This window comes from Podarcis bocagei (genome assembly GCF_964188305.1).
Source record: "Podarcis bocagei genome assembly, chromosome: 8".
Lineage (NCBI taxonomy): Eukaryota > Metazoa > Chordata > Lepidosauria > Squamata > Lacertidae > Podarcis > Podarcis bocagei.
The window spans coordinates 27,794,283-27,816,938 of NC_138133.1; the positions used below are offsets into that span (position 1 = coordinate 27,794,283).

General features: G+C 42.4%; 1 protein-coding gene across 2 annotated transcripts; it reads right to left on the bottom strand.

The window, feature by feature from the left end:
- Nucleotides 1-8,101: 8,101 nt before the first annotated feature.
- On the bottom strand, nt 8,102-22,514 carry BLOC1S5 (biogenesis of lysosomal organelles complex 1 subunit 5). 2 transcript variants are annotated; one of them, XM_081206677.1, is made up of 6 exons: nt 22,311-22,514; nt 18,887-18,969; nt 15,036-15,165; nt 13,835-13,893; nt 9,560-9,752; nt 8,102-8,828 (listed from the first exon to the last, which is right to left on the bottom strand). In XM_081206677.1, the coding sequence occupies exons 1-5, from the start codon at nt 22,429-22,431 to the stop codon at nt 9,576-9,578; spliced, it is 570 nt and encodes a 189-aa protein (XP_081062803.1). In that variant the 5' UTR covers nt 22,432-22,514; the 3' UTR covers nt 8,102-8,828; nt 9,560-9,575. The 2 variants fall into 2 exon arrangements, with proteins under 2 accessions (XP_081062803.1, XP_081062802.1); XM_081206676.1 differs by having other exon boundaries at nt 8,102-9,752; nt 22,311-22,512.
- Nucleotides 22,515-22,656: the final 142 nt, after the last annotated feature.

Below are 22,656 nucleotides of genomic sequence, written 5' to 3' on the forward strand. Positions count from 1 at the left end.
AGAGCAGCGCATGGAAACGCCGTTTCCCTTCCCGTTGGAGTGGTACCTATTTATCTACTTGCACTTGGACATGCTTTCGAACTTCTAGGTGGGCAGGAGCAGGGACCAAGCAACGGGAGCTCACCCCATCGCGGGGATTCAAACCGCCAACCTTCTGATCGGCAAGTCCTAGGCTCTGTGGTTTAACCCACAGCGCCACCCGTGTCCCTTACTTTGTGGAGATACAAACAAAAGATGGGTGTCTATTGCTACTGAACTATTTCATCATGTGGTTCCTGTTTCTCTTGCTGGCGGCTCAGATGATGTTGCTCAAAGGCCACCAAGAAAGAAGCTATATGCCTGTGACTGTAAGAGAGAAACATATACAAACGGTTCATTGTTCCTGTACAGAAGAAAAATAACGTGTCATTTACAGTCACTCTGCCCACACCTCACTTGATATCTCCTCCCTCACCAGTGCCAAATACACAGTAATCTATTGCCCTGAGATGTCAAATTCCAAGCGAAGGAAACTGAAATGTCATACCTTCGTTCATAGCACCATCTCATGGAACTATTTTTTCCGGATTCTTGGGAAGTTGAAATATTTCAGAAGAATATCAGGAACTGTTGTTTTAGCTTGTTTGGTAAGTAGATAATTGCCTTCCAACTCTACACGTTTTTCAGGAAATGATGTGAGTGTTGTATTGTTCCTAGATGGGGGCAGCAATGTTTTTTAACAAGGCGCACATACATATATGTATTCTTTTTTTAAAAAGAAACAAACACAACAAGACCATGTAGTCTTAAGTCTCTGAAGCTGAATCAGACTTTCTGTAGATAAGACTTTGTCCCAGACAAATTGTTCAAGCGAGTGAAAGTATTTCAGACGGCATGCAAGCAACAGGAAAAAAAAGAAAAGAAAAAGCACCCCCAAAACAAAACCTATTATATTAAACTAAAAAAGGTCGTTTATACAATGGGATATCAGCTACAACCAGAACATGCCTCTGGGACAAATCAGAACTTTTCTATGTGATCCTAACAAACAAGACATTATGAGTAATAAGAATGACAATTGTGCAAAATCGTTTTCATGGGTAGTTCAAAGGAAAATAATTTCAGTAGGGACATTAGGACAATTATAGTTCAACAACTCAATTCTAGCTGGGTAACTTTGTATGACATGCCAGCTGGTCATCTAAATCAGAAAACTGATTTTGCTCAGTCTTGTGATGTTATTCTTGTGGTACAGGGGCTACTGAATTCTTCCTGTACCAGATAATGTGAAGAGCCCCAAGTCACATGGAAAGAGCCCACACTGCAGCTCTTTGCCATGCCAGCATTGCCTTACTTTCTGGTACAGTATGATACTGCGGTGCTAACACCCAGCTCCATTTCTCCATTAAACACATAAATCATTATGCCATGCACTCAGTGAAGCTTATTGATCCACTACAGTGGTACATCGGGTTAAGTACTTAATTCATTCCGGAAGTCCGTTCTTAACCTGAAACTGTTCTTAACACTGAAGCACCACTTTAGCTAATGGGGCCTCCCGCTGCCACCATGTGATTTCTGTTCTCATCCTGAAGCAAAGTTCTTAACCCGAGGTACTATTTTTGGATTAGCAGAGTCTGTAACCTGAAGCATATGTAACCTGAGGTTCCACTGTATATGTAGGACTGTATCCAATAAAGTCTTCCCATCAATCCAAGAACTTCTGCTAGTGCAATAGAACTTCCCCTTCTTCTCCTCTACCTGTTGCCCCCCCCAACTGCTTTGGAGGGTTGGGGGAACTCTCAGAACATACTTGAGGGGTGTACGGGGTGGGATAGAAGTAGGGGAATGTCTGCTGCACAAGTGGAAATCCTTCTGCTAATGGGATAACTTGACTGAATACAACCCAAAGTTTTTTTTTCAGATTAGAAACTGGATGATCTGGCCCTGTGACAGGAGTCACTGCAAGAACAGTGCATGAATATGCGGCGCATGTCAAAGAGGAGTAGTAACCAAACTCCTGCATTATTTTCTCAATGTTGCTGAAGCAGGTCTAAGCGATCAGTAAATCCCCCTCAAGAAGCAAGCAGCATTCTTTAGTGTTGAATTGGTAGAATCTTAAATGTGGGTTAAAGTGAAGTAAACTGTGATGTGTCTAACCCTAGTCTCCTGTGGTCCTGTGAACAAATGACCACTTAACATCCTGCTCCTATACATTTTTATCCAGAAGGAAGTCCCATTGGTTTCACTAAGACCCACTCCCAAATAAGTTGGCAGAGAATTGCAGCCTCTCCGCAATTGCATTTTTTTTGGGGTTTTTTCCAGAGCTCTTAAGGGTGCTCACAGATCCCTGACTGAAAAACAGATATTGAAAGATGGGGAACACATATTTTACCGAGCCTTCCATTGCAAACAATGTAGGAATGAAAACAGATATTGTAGGAAAGGGACAAGGACAACAATTATTTGAGAACAGCTCATGCAGAGTAAGGAGGAGGAGCCAGTTGGCAAAGTCCACAGACTTTACCACTTCAGACTGCAGGTGAGTGATTGCTCTATGTAGAGCAACAGTCAGATGCACAAACAAGCAAATCCCCTCTCAGTGACATTCTTCACTGGCCAGAGGCTACCAATCCATACCATCAAAGACACTTGAGTTCTGGTTCTTTATGCTGGTTTTAGTAAGCAGAATCCCTTCTTTCTTCACATGTTGCTTCTCTAGGGTCTCTCATTCAAGGTCAAGAAAGCAGGCTGCACAATATCCCCAAATAACTGAAGACTAAAGATAGCAACAACAGGAAACTTAACCTTATCCTAGATTACTTTTAAGGGGTTATATGATAGCCATGTTCAAATATATAAAAGGATGTCATATAGAGGAGGGAGAAAGGTTGTTTTCTGCTGCTCCAGAGAAGCGGACACGGAGCAATGGTTCAAACTACAAAGAAAGAAGATTCCACCTAAACATTAGGAAGAACTTCCTGACAGTAAGAGCTGTTCGACAGTGGAATTTGCTGCCAAGGAGTGTGGTGGAGTCTCCTTCTTTGGAGGTCTTAAGCAGAGGCTTGACAACCATATGTCAGGAGTGCTCTGATGGTGTTTCCTGCTTGGCAGGGGGTTGGACTCGATGGCCCTTGTGGTCTATTCCAACTCTATGATTCTATGATTCTACTTCAAGACAAAAAAGCACCAAAAATTGGTATAAAGATGTCCTTAAAAGGAAGCTGAAATGGGACTTCCTTCTAAGCAGTGCTTTTTTCCTGGGGTACCTACACCTTTTTCATTTTCTAGAAGAGAAGCACTGCTTCTAAGTAATGTTTGAAGGCTGGGGTGTTAGAACTGGTGTGAATGCAGATAAGTACATCTCAGATGTGCATAGTACCTTCAATGCTCATACTGACACCTGCTGGTGAGCAACAAATCATATAACAATGATATCAAGTGACTGACTATTATGTCAGCAGGCTGAGCAGTTTTCACAAGCAGACTGATCACAGTCTGTTTTCTTCATAATTTTTCCTGTTTTTGCATAAAAGTGTTGAGCAAACAATAAGAAAACAAGAAACAGCTTCCTTTACATTGCCAGTAAAAGTCACAATGAAATACCAGACTTTATTGACAGAATACAAGGACATGGTTCATCTAGGGTCATGTGCCCAGTAGAAGCATCACTCCCTCCCACAGCAAATGCAGAGGGGAGTGATGGTGAAACAGGACCACTGAAAAACAAACATGGTCCTGGGAAATCCCAACATCTTGTGAATAATAATAGGGGGGTGGGACAAAACTTTGAGAGTTTTGACCACTGAATGCTGAGTTTCAAGGGGTGGAAAACTTAAAACCAGGGGAGAAGAAATGGAATATTGTGGCATGGCTGGTTGGACAAAACAGAGCAGCACTCTATTTTGCTACAGGTTCCACTTGTCAGCTATAACACTGAATTATAACTGTGTGCCAATCCATATCCCAAATTGTTGTATTCTGTATTTGTCTAGCACGAAGTATCTGTATCGACAGCAAATAGAGCACAAATGAAGAATGATGTGTATAACATATAATGCTTATTGCCCTTGATTCATATTTGCTGGCAGAAGAGCTCATTCACATATTTTCTCCTCTTTCATTTCTCTTTTTTCAGTATATGTTAACAGTCTACTTATCTAAACAGTGTAACATGTGAGCAGACAATTCACGGCATTCAGGGACAGTAATTTCCATATAAGCTACGATACAGTGTTTCATCCAACCTTCTTGAGGACTTTAGTTAAACATGAATTTTGCAATAACCCTGGAACCAGTATAAAAGGTTGTTATGAATGTTTATCAGCTTTTGTGAGCTTTCACGCAACTCACATACTCTTTTATATTTGTAGTATACCAATACTTCAATAAAGGCAAGAGATCATTTATATAAAATGCTTAATACTTATTTATCAAAGATGTGTACAGCCGAGTTTTAAAAATGTCGGCATGTGTATTCTATTTGCGTTTTTTAAACGTCTACGTAAGGTAAATATTATGTAAAAAAGAATGATACTAGTTTATTAAAACAAAAAACTTGTTTGCCTTTACAATAATCTTGAAAGATAGGTAGACCTGCCACCTCAATAAATTTTGGATAAGAAACAGAAGCTGAGACAGAGATGTGCCCAAAGCCTAATAGCAAATCTGTGGTGGAGCAGGGATAAATCCCAGCAATGTTTAAAGTCTCAAAGAACCTGTGTTAACACTAAGAAATGAGGACAGAGAACCTTGTCTGTTAAGTTCCTTTGAAAATTCTACCAACCATGGGTGGTCAATTTTGACCCATTTTAAATGATGGCTGTTAAGTTGTGGGTGAACATATCAGACGACAAAGCGATTCTTCAAACAGGTCTTGTTTATTCACAGGCCAAGACAGAACTGAACTGAAGGGTTCAGCCAGCCTGCTTATATAGAGCTCCACTAGAACGCAACTGTAACACTTTCTGTAACTATCCAATCACTGAACATCAGTTTCAATCCCTTATTTGCATATATGGACCTGAGTGAAAACTATCTACAGTATCCCCCTGCTGGCCCAGGGGAAAACTTCAATACATAACATTGGCCTCTTCATCCTAACATTTTAACATGACTGCTGCTACGAAAGATGTTGCCAGCATAAGAACTCTTGCCAGTTTGCACATACATATTGTAATGTGCTGTGAGATCTCATGGCAGTTAAAATCTCTGCCAATGGTTGGCTGAGCTGTCGCTGAATGTCCACAAGCATTTTAACTACTGAGGGGACGAAAATGCAGACAACAGAATTTTCAAAAACTGTCTGGCTTTTGTGAGGGAAGTGAAAGACTGTTTTGGCTATTCTTGGACAAAATGCCTTTAGAGACAGGATGAACTTTATTTCTGGTACGGGCAGACTAAGGGGAATGATGCGAAGAGGTTCTAGGAAGTTTGAAAGACATGAAGCAGGGAGCACAAAGGCCAAGGCAGCATAAGCTAGAAAAACCGGACTCATTTTGGCAACTGATTAAAAATTGAAATACAAGATAAATGCCAAATGAATTCCAAATTGGCACATATTAATTTGTTACTCATTTATTTTTGTTTTTCTCTAAACCCGGAATACATGCTGGTGGAGGTTACCTAAGGAGGGAAGGGTGAAAAAAGCAAATGAGCAGCTCTTAGTTAAATCTGTTTTCAGTCAAAGTCAATTGTTGCTCACATAAAGCAAACTAAAATCTCATCACAAGCCCCAAACTGTACAGCTTATTTCCTGTAATACATGGAGTGTCCCTAGGCTTGTTCATTGGTTCCTAGAGCCTTAATATTCACTGGGAGTGGAGGAATTAGTTTGCTGTATGTGAGCAGCTATTAAGTGTCCAGGACCTGGACTAAAAATAAATGCCACTTTAGACAGACATAGACATAGCCTAACAATGGGGGCCCTTTTTCCTATTTGTCTGAAATTTGGCAGGTCTGATCCCTTGGAGGGGTAGCAGAATGTCTGAAAATTCAATGCCAATTGGACAGAGAACACAGCACTTACAGGCAGAAGAAAAGCAGCTTGGACTCCCATTGAGAGTAACAGGGGGAGGGAAGGAAACAAATGAAACAGCAAATTAATAACAAACACGATTGTAACAAATGACTAATGAAATGAACGAGGTTCCTAAAGAACAACCATGGATGGAGTAACTTTTTTTTTCTTGCAAGAAGCAGGAATATGACGTAGGTAGAAAAAAATGCATATATCATTGTTTTAGGTTGGGAAAATGCATGTATCAGGCATGGAGACCCTCCAATCTGTGGAATAAATTATGCTTGGAAGGGGTCCTAATTGGGAACACCTTGGGCACATCATATATACCTGCTTTTATATATGATGTCAGGTAAATTTGCAGCTGCCAATGAACAATAGGGAGCATTAAAGTGCCCTCCAGTTGTTCCTTGAAAGCAGGGCTTTTATATGGCGCTTTTAAAATGTGACCTTCATCTACCCAGGAACTCTAAAGTACAACTGATCCATGCCAAAAAGTAGGTTCAGCTGAGTTTTTTTGCAGGTGTGATTTGAATCCAACTTGGGCATGCAAAGGGGGGGGGGGAAGGTCATCTGATGTCATGGTAATGTCAGGATATTGATGGGTGGGCAACCACACCTACCTGTCAAAGTGCCCAGGGCAGGAGTGAGGGGGAAGCTCAAGATTTGAACTCACTGTCCTCCAACCCCTGGTGTATATTACTGACACGAAATATGAAAGTACTATGCAGGTAAGGAAACTGGATGGTTAATAATTAGAGTGGCTGAAGGAGGCAGGATGGAGAAGGCAAAGGGGTGAAATCAACAATGAAAAGCATGGATAAGCAAACTAAGGACCGGGGACCGGATCCGGCCCAATTGCCTTCTAAATCCGGCCCGTGGATGGTCCAGGAATCAGCATGTTTTTACATGTGCCCTTTTATTTAAAATGAATCTCTGGGTTATTTGTGAGGCCTGCTGGTGTTTTTACATGAATAGAATGTGTGCTTTTATTTAAAATGCATCTCAGGGTTATTTGTGGGGCATAGGAATTCATTCATTAATTTTTTTCAAAATATAGTCCGGCCCCCCCCACAAGGTTTGTGGGACACAGTGGACCAGCCCTCACTGCTGAAAAAGTTTGCTGACCCCTGGTGAAAAGCAATGAGCAGTGGAAGGGGTCAAGAAGAAAGTAGGAGAAGGGAAACACTCAAATTAGGCACAAGAGGGGCTGTGAGCTTTTAGCAGACAAGGAGTGGAAGGAAAAGGGGGCTCTGGGTGTTAGAGAATTGTAAAGCCGAGATGTAAGGCAGCCATTTCCAGACAATATAAAAAAATTCCTTCCAGTAGCACCTTAAAGACCAACTAAGTTAGTTCTTGGTATGAGCTTTCGTGTGCATGCACACTTCTTCAGATACACACGAAAGCTCATACCAAGAACTAACTTAGTTGGTCTTTAAGGTGCTACTGGAAGGAATTTTTTTATTTTGACTATGGCAGACCAACACGGCTACCTATCTATTTCCAGACAATGAGAGACTAGCAGCTACATCTTCTGGGAAGTACTGCTGCTTCTGCTGAACCCAGATGTGCACAGCGCTAGGCATTTCCTTCGATCCCTGCCTCAGAGCTATAAAACCCACAGGTGGTGTCATACCTTAAGTTAACTTCAACAGAAGAAATTATTATTTAAAAAAACCATACCAATATCCGAGTTACAAAAAGTTGGCATTTGCTCTGAAGACCAACACAGAGTTAAAAACCAAGAGCGACCTTCTGAACTGCCTCAAATTCAATTCTATGATAAGCCATGCAGATTCTTAATTTACTTCACCACATCAGTGAGTTCACAGACATCTGAAAAACTGCTTTGCATCAATTTTGTTAGAGGTTCTCCCTGCCCCCTTCACAGCGTGTGAAATGCTTTAAAGTCATCCATTTCCCCTCCTACCCCCCCACCCCCAATCCACAAGAGAATTCACAACATTCCAGCATGCCTCAGTTGCTGGCAAGTGCTCTTTTCAGCCCAGGTACCTGATGATGATTGATGAAGCTGTCAGCCCTACGGTAGTGGATAGAGCAGCTTGGCAGAAGTTCAGTGTTATTGAAAGAAATCACAAATACTTATTCCATCTCCTCTGCTCACTTTAATCACATTATCAACAGGCTGCCAGGATGGAGCCTTGACACTAAGCCATACATTCACACAGGCAACCATTGTTGGCCATCTGCAGTTGCAACACAGATAATGAGTAATTTTGTTTTACATGTTCCTATTTTATGCACTGCCTAGCTGTTAAAATAACACTTGATCTTCCTGTTCCTCACTTAGCCTGCCTTGGCTTTCATCCTGTTATTAATGAATTCTTTGAAAGTTAGGTTACAAAGGACTAATCAAGGAGCTTTCCCTCCGTTATTCTAATACTTAATGCAGATTAAGCACAGTGAAGACAGGAGCTCATCACGCTCCATAATACCATCTCCTTGTAAGGACGCAAATTGATATGTGAGGTTGTTCATCTCGAGCAAAAGTTGCTCACATGCAGTGCTCAAAAAAAGTAGTAGTTGTCCCCTATAATGCTGGATAACAGGAGGAATAATACTTTTGAAAATCTCAGGTTGTCACCCATTCTTGCTATTCTATTCATTTTTTAAAAAAAATAATCAGTTCTTCTGAGAGATTTTTCAGATTTCTTTGTGGAGAGCTTTCTAGCAAAAAGTCTGTCCATAAAACTCAGGGCATTGTACTTCCATAACTTTGTAGCTTTGGATGATTTCTCAAATTAAATTTTCACCATCTTCCTTGTTCTGAAAGCCAAGGTATAATTGTGAAAGAGCTCATTTGAATTCCCTGTATGAAGAATAGGATGAATTTACAAGATGAATGGTTGTACATAGAAACAGAGAAACTAATTCAGATTATCAAGGGAGAATACTTTTATGTTCCTACATAGACTTGTTTTGTTTTTTTAAAAAATAACACTTAACATAAATACCTGCCTCAGACAATCAAATCCTATCTTAGTTTAGTAACTCCAGTTTATGTTCCATGTACCTGTATAGCGCCCCTTCACTCCTCCCTTCATGAGTTGGGAAACAAGCCAGGAAATTTCAGTTAACCATAAACTTCCAGCTATGTCTGGACCAGGAAACTATGGTTAATGGCTTCCAAGCAAGCCAGGCCACAATAAACCATGTCCATGGAGTTAAAGTTGGCTTACAAATTCTCACTTATTTGGGAGCTATTAAGCATGGTTTCCCAGTTCAGACACAACAGGAAGCTATGCTTAACTGTGGCTTCCTGGTTTGTTTCTCCACTGAAAGGAAATGGGGAGCAAAGGGAGTGTGTGTGATGGCACTGAGCTTGTGAATATCCTGGCTTATTAAGCAAAGGCTTGATCATCTGAATGCCACCAGTATCAGTGCCAAAGAATAATTACAGTCGTTATAGAGCCCCTCTTTCCCCAATTCCTTGTTATTCCTGCTATGCTATTTGAATTCTGGTACTTGCTTGGTAACCCCGAAATTGGAAGATGCTGGAATAAGAAGAAAAGCAATACTGCAAATGAGGAGGAGTCTTACTGAGCACGCGAGTTTCTTAAAGAGTGTGTTTGGCGAGGTCTTTTTCCATTGTGGCATATTGCTCTTTGAGGCGCTCCATTGCTTTGACGTGCTCTTCGTCCACGACTGCTTTTGCGTTCTGCTGCTCCTTCACAAACTCCTCCCACAGAGCTCTGCGTCGTGTTTCACCAGCCATTAGCTTCTCAGTCTGAAGCTGAGAAGGAAAAGGACGTTACAAAAGAAATCATCCACGCAGTTTAGGTTTGGTGGTACAAAAATATAACAAAAAAGATGACAAGTAGTTTACAGGGCAGACCTGGTGTCACTGTTAACAAGGCAAGAATGGAAACCAGCTTTCACTATAACAGGGGCCCTTATACTTTGCCACCATCATGGGTGAGAAAACAACTGCCCAACCATGCTTTTGCTTCAGTTTCTCCCTGCTGCGGCTTGCTTTCATTCTGATTTATCCCCTCCTCACCGCAATTGCTATTTGCTATCTGCTAAATCTAATTTCTGGCTTCCCCTTGCGTTATTGCCTTTTTTCTTACACTGCTGCTATTTGTAAATTGGATGGTACTGTTTCTAGCGCTTTCCCTGTAGTATGTGCACTTGTGTACAGGCAACAACTAACTAATGTATGATTGTGCATGCACACATCGCCGTAACCCAGAAGTGGTTGGAAAAGGGGGCAGGGGGTGAAAGGGGCTTCCACGTACTCTGCCAAGACATGGGAGGGTCAGGAACGTAACCCCTGTGCAAAATGGTTGTTGCCTGTTCTACAGTGCTGCGGACAAATTGCTTCGGGTACGGTTGCAGAACAAGGAAAATTTAAGTAAATGAACAAAGCTAAATCTGTCTTTTTAAAATCATCCTATCAGACACTTTGTTTTTGTTTTAACATAAATACCCAGACAGACACAGTAAGTGCTTGGCTATACTCTGGACTGGCAACACTCAATATCTAACTTGAAAGTTTAATAAGCAGTGCAAACTCCATTTAATAACCTCTCTTATCCAGTTCTGATAGCTAACTTCAGCAAAATGTATGAACCACTGATTTTGTTATGCTCCTTTAAAAAATAAAAAGTGACCATCTATCACAGGAACCTTGTATTTAGTATTTGTCGCCCTCCATCTTAAGATATGCTCACATAAGAAATGTGAAGTGTAGCCAGGACACAGGACTGTCTTGTTCATGTAGAATTAAGCTGCCCAATGACACACATAAACTAGGGAAAGCCATCAATTAAAAAATAATAATTTTCAGCTTTCCCAGGATGGTGCAAAGGCTGGAAGGGAAATCTGGTGAGCAAACTAAAGCTAGTTCTAAAGAATTTTTCAGCAGTCCTTTCCAATTAAGGCATAAATTGATACAAGATAGGACTGGCCTAAGAGTATGGTCAATTCTATGGTTTGGGGCATTATGTTCAACATACATTTACCCCAGCCAATACTAACGCCTCACTATTGCACTATTTCTGAACATTATACACAAACATTATAAATCTTCCTGGCTGTGGATCTCCTATAGTCTTCACACAGCCGTCACCATGCTAAATCTAACAGATATATGAATAAATTGCTACCACATGTATTGACAGAAAGTGTCTGCAATCATGTCTGAAATAAGGATGGGGCTATGTAGAGGCATTGGCTGGCTTCTCGTTTCCCCCCACATTGTGGTTTTTGCATAGCACACACATGCGCACCATGATTTGCGATATATTGCCAGGTCAAAAACTATGAAATTGATATCACCACATGGACTTCCAACCGAGATTACATATCAATACATTGCCTAGCCCTACCTGAAACCACCTCTTTGGGGCTTTCTTACCATGGTACTGTATTATATCTGCACCAATATTAACTTTAACTGTGGTTAGGTTCAAACTAGTGGCTGACGCCAGCGCTTGAAGTGGGTAAAGGTATACATTGGTGCAGATGTAACACCGCATCATGGCTAAAGGAAAGAATTTCTGTGTAAGCGAAGGGGAGGGAATGTGTGTACCTGTGGTAGACTCCCAATATTTTAGCCAAGTTGAATAAATTGGGAATTTTACATCCATATTACATCTGATATCATTTAACTGTTATCCATCATTTTCATATACAAATAGAAACATTGACTGTAGCTGCAGCCATCTTACAATGCAGCTCTATTACAGCCTAAAGAGCTGAACAGGTTGCCTATAATAGTGAAGTACAGAACTAACATGGAGAATTAACTTCTTGCACAGTTTTTCCTAATCCTGAGGTTTTAGAATATCTGTATTACAAACAAGCAATGTGCAGCCATGTGAGAGATTCCAGTGAGTCACATGTTCTTATAATATGGCCTTTCATTAAATAACATCCACAAGTATGAAACACTTCCATTTCAATAAGCTGTATTCATAATATGTTCAGTGTTTTCAACTAAGCAGGAAAGATTTACATTTCCATTCTGTTGGATATTTTTTGTTCCACGAAAAATAGGGATTTGGGTTTCTTTAACCATCTCTTTCCCCTTTCTCAAGCTGTGAAGGAAATTCTAAGAAAAACTTTCCACATACCGAGAAAGTGGAATAGGATCTAGTAACTCCGTTATTTTTATAGTGCTTCTTGAAAACTTACTAATGGCGGCTCTCCTCAACCTCTTTCTACATTTTTTGCAGCTATTCTGAAGGAAAGTGAGCTTCTAGAACCAACTTTTGTTTTACTGAAGGCACTGCAGGAATCTGCAAATTTCTTGCACATTACCGTTTGGCAGTGTGGCGTTTGCCCGTTCTTTTGGAAATGTCTGTACAGGGGGAGAGAAAGGGTTAATAGGTAGACCAATAGAAAAGCCCAGAGGCGGAGCCTACCTGTTTTTAAAAGGCTTAGCCAGAGGTTTAGACAGTTGGGAAAATGCAGTTGAAAATAGAGAGACAGTTAGTGCAATTGGTTCTTGTGTGAGGGGAGGTAGAAGAGTTAGAGTGAGTTAGAGACAGGATACAATAAGACTAAGAGGGTAAAGGGTAACAGTGTTTCGAATGCATTTAAAGTTTAGTTGTGTTTGCAATAAATTACAATCTTCATTGTTAACTTGAGAACCCGACTGAGACTAAGTGTTTTACCGGACAGAACCTGGGGCTCCATACAAACGCCACAGGCAGTCTCAGGGATCATCGGTTTCAACACATGCAACATATCAGAAGTCTGCAGAACGCAAACTATGGATTGGCATTACAGTCATACCTCATGTTACGTCTGCTTCATGTTACGTTCTTTCAGGTTACGTCCTGCGGCGACCCAGAAGTACCGGAAAGGGTTACTTCCAGGTTTCGCCTCTCGCGCAGATGCGCAAAGTGACACCATGCGCATGCGCAGAAGTGGTGAATCGCAACCCACACATGTGCAGACGCGCCACTGTGGGTTGTGCTCTTTTCACGTTGTGAACAGGCCTCCGGAACGGATCCCGTTTGCAACCAGAGTACCACTGTACTCCTAAATAGCCGTTACAAAGTGGCGAAGTCAACATGTTGCTGAAGTTTATGGATTAATAGTAGCACCCTTCAGTCATCTGGAAAGTGTGTTACACATGCGAGGAGGATGTGGGGACTAGGGTGCTAGCTCCCCCCATTGCTGTCTCCTTCCACCTTATATAGGGTGACCTAGAGAAAAAGTGAGTCTCTTGTGGTCACGGAGGCTCTCTGAAACTTTTGGAGCCCAAGAAAATCTCAAGGTCCAGAATGCAAGGGTGGGGGGAGCCTCCACAAATACAAGAGGTACCTTTTCTTCACTGAGTAGCCCTTAACAAGCTGAAAGGCAGAATGGTGGTCGGGGCAGAGGTAGCATAGCTCCCCTTGTGTGTTAGCATGCTTTTTCAGTGACAAGAGAGCCGGTATGTACCTGGACAAAAATATTGTATTTAACCGTAAGGCATCCACTACTAAGCATATGCTAAAGCATTCATTAATTGGTTCACAGCTAGTTGTTTCCTCGCTGGCTTATATGCTGTGTTGAATGCAGTATTATAATATAAAGTAAAGACTCAGCAGCGGAACACTTGCTGTTGAGATAGTAAGAACAAACAAACAAATGAACAAAAGAAACCACAAAATCCCGTTTACCATAGCAAAACCTAACTTGCTGTAGGTGCAGGGAAGGAAAAAGTAGAGAAGGAAAGATTGAAGGCGCAGAACAATTATTCTGAAACCATACAGTGTTCTGGTGCAAGGAAAAAACTACATAAAAACTACGTAGACTATCACCAGAATACCTTGCAGGTTAGACCCGGCATTAGTTCTTAACTAGTTTATTAATCCTTACCTTTCTTTCTTCCTGCTCTCTCCCCTGGAGTCTGTTGATCATTTCATTGGTGACCTGTACTGAAATGTATAGGTTACAATTGTTTCATTGGCCATTCTCATCTTAAGAGACACATTTCTGACAAGAGTTATTTAATCTCACTGCACAGAGAAGCTGTGGATCTTAACCATACTGTGATCTAGTTTCAGTCAGGATGCCCTTGTCAGGATGCCTTTGGACATGACTGGGTAAACTTTAAAAGCCACTGAGATTTTTGAATCAAGGTAGTCTAAATTCTGTGCCTACACATATTCTATTAATTTAAATATTCACTTAAGTTGCATAACACTTTTTCTGCTAGTCATTGAGACATTTGGATCTATGCAGGATGCTGAAAAACACTATGTAAAAATGTAATATCCGCAACTATTTTCTGCTTTAAACATGATAACTTATAAATATATGGCTAAAGAGGGATAGAATTATCTCCCAAGTTTTGCTGCCTGTGTATATCTCCAGCCAGCTTACTCTTGCAACTTCATACAGTGGTTTTTATTTTCCTACATTTATATCCTGCTTTCTTTCCATTATGGGACCCAGGGTGGCATACACATGGTTCCCAGGTGGTCACCCGTCCAAACACTAACCAGATCCAGACTGCTTAGCTTCAGTAAGGTAGTGTACCTTTCAACCATACCATGGGATGTGTGTGTGTGTGTGTGTGTGTGTGTGTGTGTTGGATGGTTCCTCCCAGATCCCATCTTGCTGCCTTAGAGCCATGCAGGCCTAACTACGATGCACCAAATTCATGCATCATTTGACATGCCCACCCATTGCTAGCCTTGCTCAGAATGGAATGTTGTTGTTGTTTTTAAAGGAAATGGAAGTGTTAACAGCCATAACAAGGAGGGGATAGGGAGGACAATTTGTAAAGTCAGAGACTTCTTTTCATGGTAGTATCTCCTACTGCTGAAAAGGCAAAGTGCTTTTAAAACTAAATAGCAGTTTCCCTCTCCAATTAAAACATCAGGGGAAGCTCAGGATGAAAATACTCACATCTTTATCTCCTTTTGAATATGGCCCATAATGGTGTGAATAAAAGGGCCACCTGATGGCTACTTTACATAAAGACTCCAACTTTATGTGGAGCTGTTTAGTGTCTGTCTAAGAATCCGAACACTTTGTAAAAGGCGTAGAAGAAAACCAATAATTTCTAGCTTACATCTCCCGAGAGCTTCATTTAGGTTCCCCTGCATCATTTGTTCACACTTTGGCAGAGTTTGGTCATTTGTCTCAAAAGTTGTGTTCTTCAAGTTTTCAAGAACCCGCACTTCTCGGAAACCACGCTTTTCCTATTGAGAAAGTTAAAAAGAGGGAATTTCTATATATTCCACGAGGTTCATTTGCTGTTATTTAGATGCTACCTTGAAGTTAGTAAATGGACCCCCCCCCTTTAAAAATGTTTTTAAACAGTACAGAATATCTAGACCTTTCTCACTTAATGCTTCTAAACGTTTATGGAGCACAACCTCATTATTAACACATGTCATTTTTCAAAAACGAAAAATATACCCAAAGTTTTGCTTTTGCTCATTTCATCAACAATTCTTAACAGAAACCAACTGGAAGCTATCACTAAATTCAGGGTCCACACACACCTCTGCTCTGGCCATTCAGCTTGAAGTTTTGCTGCCATCTTGTGGAAAATATATTCAACATTTAAAAACAAGAAAAACCCCAAAGGTATCTATCTAATATGGGAAAATATAGGTTTGATTACACTATGTGTAATTTTAAAAGATGCTTTCATTTTTCAGACAGGTTATGAAAATCAAGAACTTAGTATTATTTCCTTGGGATAATTTTAAATGTTGCAGGTATGGGAAGGAGATTCCGCATGAATGCTCTCATATGCCTATTTATTTGCACCAGTTCCTCCTCCTCCCCTGCTGGCCTTTTCCTGCTACTGCTATCATTTGTTCCTTCATGAAACCATGGGGAGAGAGAAAACTAATGTGGTAGTTTCTTCTATTAGAAACAGCAGCAGTGACAGTATTAAAGACAGTGGCAAGAGACAAGGAGAGGTGTGTCTTTCCTTCTGGGTGGATCTTAAAGGGCAGATAAACAGTAAGGCCAGAAGCCGTACAATCTGATCTTTTATTAAAAAGTAAAAAAACAAAGAAAAATCACACCAATAGTCTTTGTGGTGGTAAATGAAACTACACGTTTTAGATGCTTTGAAACACTGCCAAATTATGATTTTCATGCTTTTAAAGCAGTGTTTCCCAACCACTGTTCCGCGGCACACTAGTGTGCCGCGAGATGTTGCCTGGTGTGCCGCGGGAAAAATTAAAAAATTCGAAAGATTTTTTTTTTAAAAGTCAAATTTTTGATTGGGGCGCCGTCACTAGATGACCCCTGGGGTTCCCTCCCTCCCTCCCGCTCTGCGCCTCCCTCCTCCTCCTCCTCCTCCTCCTGCTCCGGGGACGCCCTTCCTGGCTCTCGGCCAAGGCTTGGCGGCTGCCACTCACTCACTCGCTCGCCCACCCGTCCCTCCATCCCTGCACCCGACCTCTCCCCCTCCGTCCCCGGCGCGGGGGCTGCCGGGATCCGTAGTCCCCTTGCCCTTGGGCTCCGCGCCCGCGCGGGGTTCGCAAACTACGTTTCCCAGCGTGGCCTGGCGGGCCGGGCGTTTTGTTTGAAGCGCTCTTCTCCCGGCCATGGAATGAGTGCAGCGGCGGCGGCCGGGCGGGCAGGGGCTGTTCCGCGCAGACCCCGCGCAGCCTGCCTGCGCCCCCGCGGAGATCGGCCGGCAGGATGGAGCCCGGGGATCCCCGCGGAGGCGGAGCGGCGGAGGCTGCCCCCCAGGTAGGGCTGCGTCGGGGGGTTTTTATTTTTGCAATGCTGCATCCGCGCCGGAGGGGACGCATCGGACCGCGGGGAGACCCCTTGGCGTGCGTGCAAGGCAATGCATGCGTGCAGGCGTTGCATGGAGTGCAGTGCAATGCAATGGCAACGCGGCGCCCTGCATGCATGCATGCAACTTCCACCGGCGCTCCGGACTTGGCAGGTGAGGGGGGTCCCCAGTGGGCGGCAGAGAGAGCCGGGAGGGCGAAGGGGAGCCGGGGGGAGCAGCGCTGCTCCCCGAGCCGAGCCCGGGGGGAAACTTCGGCGTCGTTGCGCCGGGTGTTGGAAGCGGAGGCTGGCGGGGGCCCCTCACCTGCAAAACCTGGTCGCCTCTCATATATTTCGTGCATTGCATTCATTGCCCGCTTTCTCCTCCAAGGAGCTCCCGGGGGCGCGCGTGGTTCTGCCCGTTTTATCCTCGCAACAACAGCCCTGCGAGGTGGGTCAGGCGAGTGGCCCAAGGGAGCACCCAGGGATTGTCCTGGCCAGGTGGGGTGATTTGAACCCTGCTCTCTGCCCAGTCTTCGTCCTCATTTAGCCCCCACATGTGCATGACTGTGCATGACTGAGGTTTCCCCCCCTCGTCTTGGCTATGGTGTGAGTCTGTCCTGTTAATTAATGGGGTTCTGCCTTCGGAGAAGATGAGCCAGCCCTCAAGGAGGTGATTATGTAATTTGCTAGCAATTCATGTCCCTCCCGGCGTGACGCTGCGCGCTGACGTCACGGGGCTGTAATGGTGGTGTGCCTCGAGATTTTTTTCATGAAACAAGTGTGCCTTTGCCCAAAAAAGGTTGGGAAACACTGTTTTAAAGATCTGGTCCCCAAATTTCAACAGCTGGCATTTTCAAGAGATACGAGTCATGAGCAATGCAAACATCCAAAAGCTGCAGATAATCTGTTCCATATTTACTTGTCAAAAAAGTGCATATGAAAGAAAGATAAGAGGGCAGAAAAACAAGAAAATTTACAAGAAATAAAAAGGAAAGGAAAAGAATGAATAAATTCCCCTCGAAAAGAGATAATGAAACAGGATATCAAGATGTTGCAAACACAATCTTCAATGATAATAAAACAGGAAATAGAGTGGGAAATTAAATATTTAAAGCAGAAACAATTTGAACAAGTCAGGGAAATTATTGGCTTGGGAAATATAGAAGAAACAAGAAAAACCCTGCATTAATGGAATAAATGTAGGAGGCAGAGTTGTGGAAAGTCTGAAAGAAATAAGAAATCTTCAATGGTATATTGGGCAAGAGATATTGGTAATAATATAGAAACGGATGGGAATATTTATGGAATGTGGATATAAAATTTACAGCAGGTTATAGTTTAAGAGAAAGCTATATGAAAATGCTATATAGATAGTACCTAACACCTAGTAGATTGGCAGTAATGTATAAATCCAAATCAAATATGTGTTGGAGAAAGAGAAAGAAGGTACAGTACCTTTTTTCTTTTGTGGTTGTCTTGTAATAAGGTTAAAGTTTACTGAAAAAGATGTTTAAGCTAACATTTATTTAAAAAACCAGAAGCTTTTCTTTCAGGAATTATAGGATCAGAACTACCTAAACAGTATAGAAATTTATTTATGTATGCAACCACAGCTGCAAGAATGTTATTTGCCCAAAAATGGAAGGAAGAAGAGGTCCTGATGAGAGAGGAATGGATACAGAAGTTAAGGACTATGCAGAAACGGCAAAACTTACTGGAAGAATAAGAAATCAAGATAACAATATTTTTTTAAGGAATTGCAATGGTTTATTGAGTATTTACAAACAAACTGTAAACAGATTAAGACACTGACAGGATTAATGTATAAACCTGCAGTTTCAATATATATATGAGATATATACGAGAATATATAACAGAATATGTTGAGATAATTTGGAGCACGCAAGAAGATGGAAAGAAATGTAAAGAACCACAGAAAGAGGGGGAAGGAGTCGGGAGTATGAAATGTTAACATGATGATTGAATAACTGTTGTAATTTATAAAAATATTTACTTGTCAGAATGATGGGTATATTATTTATAAAAAAGATTACCGATAACAGCCATTCATGAAACATTTCTCTGAAATCTTAAGATGACTGTACTTTAGAACTATCCCTCCCCCATTTACAAGGTACCGGTACATTATTTCAAAATATAGAATATCAAACCTACTTCAAATTCTTTAATGAAATAACGAATTTCTCCTTGAATAACCGGTCTGTGATCCAAAAGTCTGGAATATATTTCTCCAACATCTATAAGAAAAGTAACGAGACATGTTCATGATAAATAAAAACATGTATGCATTATCGTTAGCTGCAAGAAATCATGGTGGTTCTTGCCTCTCCGATATTCCCTCTCTTCCAACCCCCAAACCCCATCTCCTCTTTTGGCAGGCCACTTCTTTCTTTCTATTGTACTTTATCTTTTTCACTCTTTTTCCATTAGCTACATGGAGGGAACAGCCTTCAGGATGATGATGAAATAGTTTTGCTAGACTTGCTGCCTTATAGTGAAATAATATTTGTCATCACGGTCTGCCCCTAATATCAGTCCTGGGTGATATATGGATATATCGCCCAGGTCTAGTTCCAAGTTTGAATGCAGTAAAACAGCCAATGAATTACAGTGGTACCTCGGGTTACATACGCTTCAGGTTACAGACTTCACTAACCTAGAAATAGTACCTCAGGTTAAGAACTTTGCTACAGGATGAGAACAGAAATTGTGCTCCGGCGGCACGGCAGCAGCAGGAGGCCCCATTAGCTAAAGTGGTGCTTCAGGTTAAGAACGGACCTCTGGAACGAATTAAGTACTTAACCCGAGGTACCACTGTATACGAAGCCTGGGCTGTATCACCCATAAAATGCCGTCCCCTTGGCTAACAGAGGAGGCAGCCATACATGTAAAGGGCCTTTTAATTATGAAAGGATAGGCACATAACTTTGCAACATTAAATTGTACTTTGCTTCCTAAAGAAAAAAAAAGGCAATTAGAACTGTAGACAGAATAATATTCAACAGAAATAACTGAGCTTTTTAAAGCTTGTACACAGAGATTAATGAAAATTTTTCTAATGTTTTATAAAATAGTTGGAGTAGCACATTTTAAAAGAAATAAAAGAGGCCTTACTAACTTCATTATTATTCAATTCATTGGGGTTTTTATGCTCAGTCTGTACCCTTTCCATCTTTGACACTGTCAAGCCTCTCAACATTTGCCATCACTCTCCAAGCTGAAAGGTCTTGCAGTTCAATCATAACTTTTGGGATTTTAAAAACCTGATCTATGTAGAATTAGTTGTATCTAAACCCATGTATAGGGACGCAGGTGGCGCTGTGGGTTAAACCACAGAGCCTAGGACTTGCCGATCAGAAGGTTGGCGGTTTGAATCACCATGATGGGGTGAGCTCCCGTTGCTCGGTCCCTGCTCCTGCCAACCTAGCAGTTCAAAAGCACGTCAAAGTGCAAGTAGATAAATAGGTATTGCTCTGGCGGGAAGGAAAACGGCGTTTCTATGCGCAGCTCTGGTTCGACGGAAGCGACTTAGTCATGCTGGCCACATGACCCGGAAGCTGTACGCCGGCTCCCTCGGCCAATAAAGTGAGATGAGTGCCGCAACCCCAGAGTCGGTCACAACTGGACCTAATGGTCATGAGTCCCTTTACCTTTAAACCCATGTATAACCTAGCATAGGACTGGATTGTTAGGAATTTTTCAGAGCAATTAGAGGACCCCAGCGCTAATCTCTAAGCAATTTCCAAAGATCTGAAATCAGACATGTAACAAGGAGTAACAATTTTTGTGGACTTTTATATGCAAAATCTTAAGGAAATATTTGCAGGGAATATTGTACCCAAACATTGTTCTGACTATGGCTGAATCCACATTACAGCTCCTTATTTGCAAGGCAGCACTATACTAATCCTACCCCCACCACTCAATTGCTGCTCAAGCAGCACACTGTATAGAATACCATGCCAAAAGTCCCTTGTTAATAATATGAGTCTGCATTACACAGCACTGGGAAGCACAGTAAAAAGTGGAATGATCTGCATGGCATTTGAAAGGTATCCCACCTGTCTAAGTTTCATTCCCTTTCCTTTGCAACCTCCAGGAATGACCTCTGGGAGCAGCGCAGAGAGAAGAAATGCCGTGGTGCATCTGCAGCAGCACAACCAGACGCCTTCATCTGCCCATAGCTGTCAACTTTCTCCTTTTCTTGCGAGGGATCCTATTCGGAATAAGGGAATTTCCCTTTAAAAAAGGGAAACGTTGACAGCTATGCATCTGCCCCAGCTGCAACAAAGCATGTCTTTCCCATATCAGTCACAGCAGGTGCTGCAACCTTCCAACAGTCTGACTTCCCCCCAAAGCTGTACTCCTCTATTGTCTCCCGAGGCAGACAGATGCCAACAAAATTATCAATAAAACCTATATTTATCCGGGCAGGGGGTGTTGCCAAATTTTGTCCTCGCTCAGAGCGCCATATTACCAAAGTATGCCCTGTTCTCAGGCCAGAAAAGTGCTGGAGGTTCCAGGGCAGTGAGCTGTTCCTGATCTGGCTTTGCAGCAAGGCCTTCCAAATCCATGGAGAGTCAAACACTTGGCAACTTTTAAACGTTTTAAGAAAATGGAATACCTTGCAGTACAAATACCGCTGGATACTCAAAAGGAAGTTCAGTGGGACTTACTCTCAGGCATAGTATTGCAACCTAAGAATGAGGCACGATGGTTGGCTATTGTTGCTGTTAGGTGCTTAACACTGTTAGAACTGGAAGAATTTAGAAAATACACGGCCATGACTTGCTAGTTACTCTTAAAAGTCAGGCAGAGGAATCTCTGCTGGCTTGCCGGCATGTACGTTGGCCTGTTTTGCTTCATTTGTTTTGACATTTGCTCCACCCACCCTCGGAGTGTGGCCCTTGGAAAACTGTCCACGTTAAAATCTCCTCTCAGGCTGAATGAGATTCCCATCCCTGGTATATCACTCTTATTTTATACTCAACTTTTGGTAACCTTTTCAAAAAGGGTGGGCAGCAGCCCATTTAAAAGTATATTCTCTCAATGATTATCTGGAAGAGAGCAGGTAAGGAGTTTCTTATGAATATGCTCTTATTTGTTTCCACTGTTCATACTAACAGAGTAGATCTCCTCTTCAAATAAAACTCTTCCTTCCACAGTATTTTTTCACAGTGAGATGCATAACTTACCTAGGATCCAAATTATCAAATGTTATGCAAGTTACACGGCCATGGCCATTTTTTTGGAGTCTGCAATCCCATTTACACACTTCTTTAAAAAGCACCGCGGGAGTTCCTCACGAGTTATCCAATTTCCCCAGCTCTAGCGCCCCTTTCCATTCCGGGCACGTTTGTAAATTTTACCTTTGCAACAGCCGCCTAAACTAGAGAAGCCCATTCAAACGGGACACTTTCACGCATGCGCTCCAGGAGGCGCCTTTCCCGCTTGAGAACCTATGTCGCGCATGCGCCCTAGGAAACTCCTGTTGAGACTGAGAAACCGATGCTGCGCATGCGCACCACCCGCGTTTGTTATTCTCTCACTGAGGGTTAAAAATCCGAGCCCTTCTTACCCTTTAATATAGGATGTGAGGACGACGCCCCCAGCGAGCCTCGCTTCTTACTAGCGCCGCCGGACAGGGGCGGCTCTCCAGTTTTACTTGGGCTGAGGGTCACGGGACCCCCACCGTTCATCTCGTTTCTTACTGCCAGCAACCGCCGCGGCGGGGATGACTTTGGGCTCAATGCTTGGACAGCGCATGCGCAGCTGCCGTAGTGTGTGTGTGAAAGCAGGGCGGGGAAGCCTTGCGAGTCAGCGCATGCGCAAGGAGGCGCTTTCGTTTTGCGGGGAAGTTCGCAGCCCGAGTGCGGGAGGAGGGGGGGGGGTCGATCGCTGTGACGTCACCCAAGCCTATATGC

Bases quoted from the DNA above. Each gene is read 5' to 3' on its own strand.
- BLOC1S5 (XM_081206677.1), bottom strand. From the start codon at position 22,431: ATGAACGGTGGGGGTCCCGTGACCCTCAGCCCAAGTAAAACTGGAGAG. The intron at 15,166-18,886 runs GTAGGTTTGATA...CTTTCTCAATAG, and splicing joins ATTTCATTAAAGAATTTGAA to GAAAAGCGTGGTTTCCGAGA. The intron at 13,894-15,035 runs GTAAGCTAGAAA...TATACATTTCAG, and splicing joins AAATGAAGCTCTCGGGAGAT to TACAGGTCACCAATGAAATG.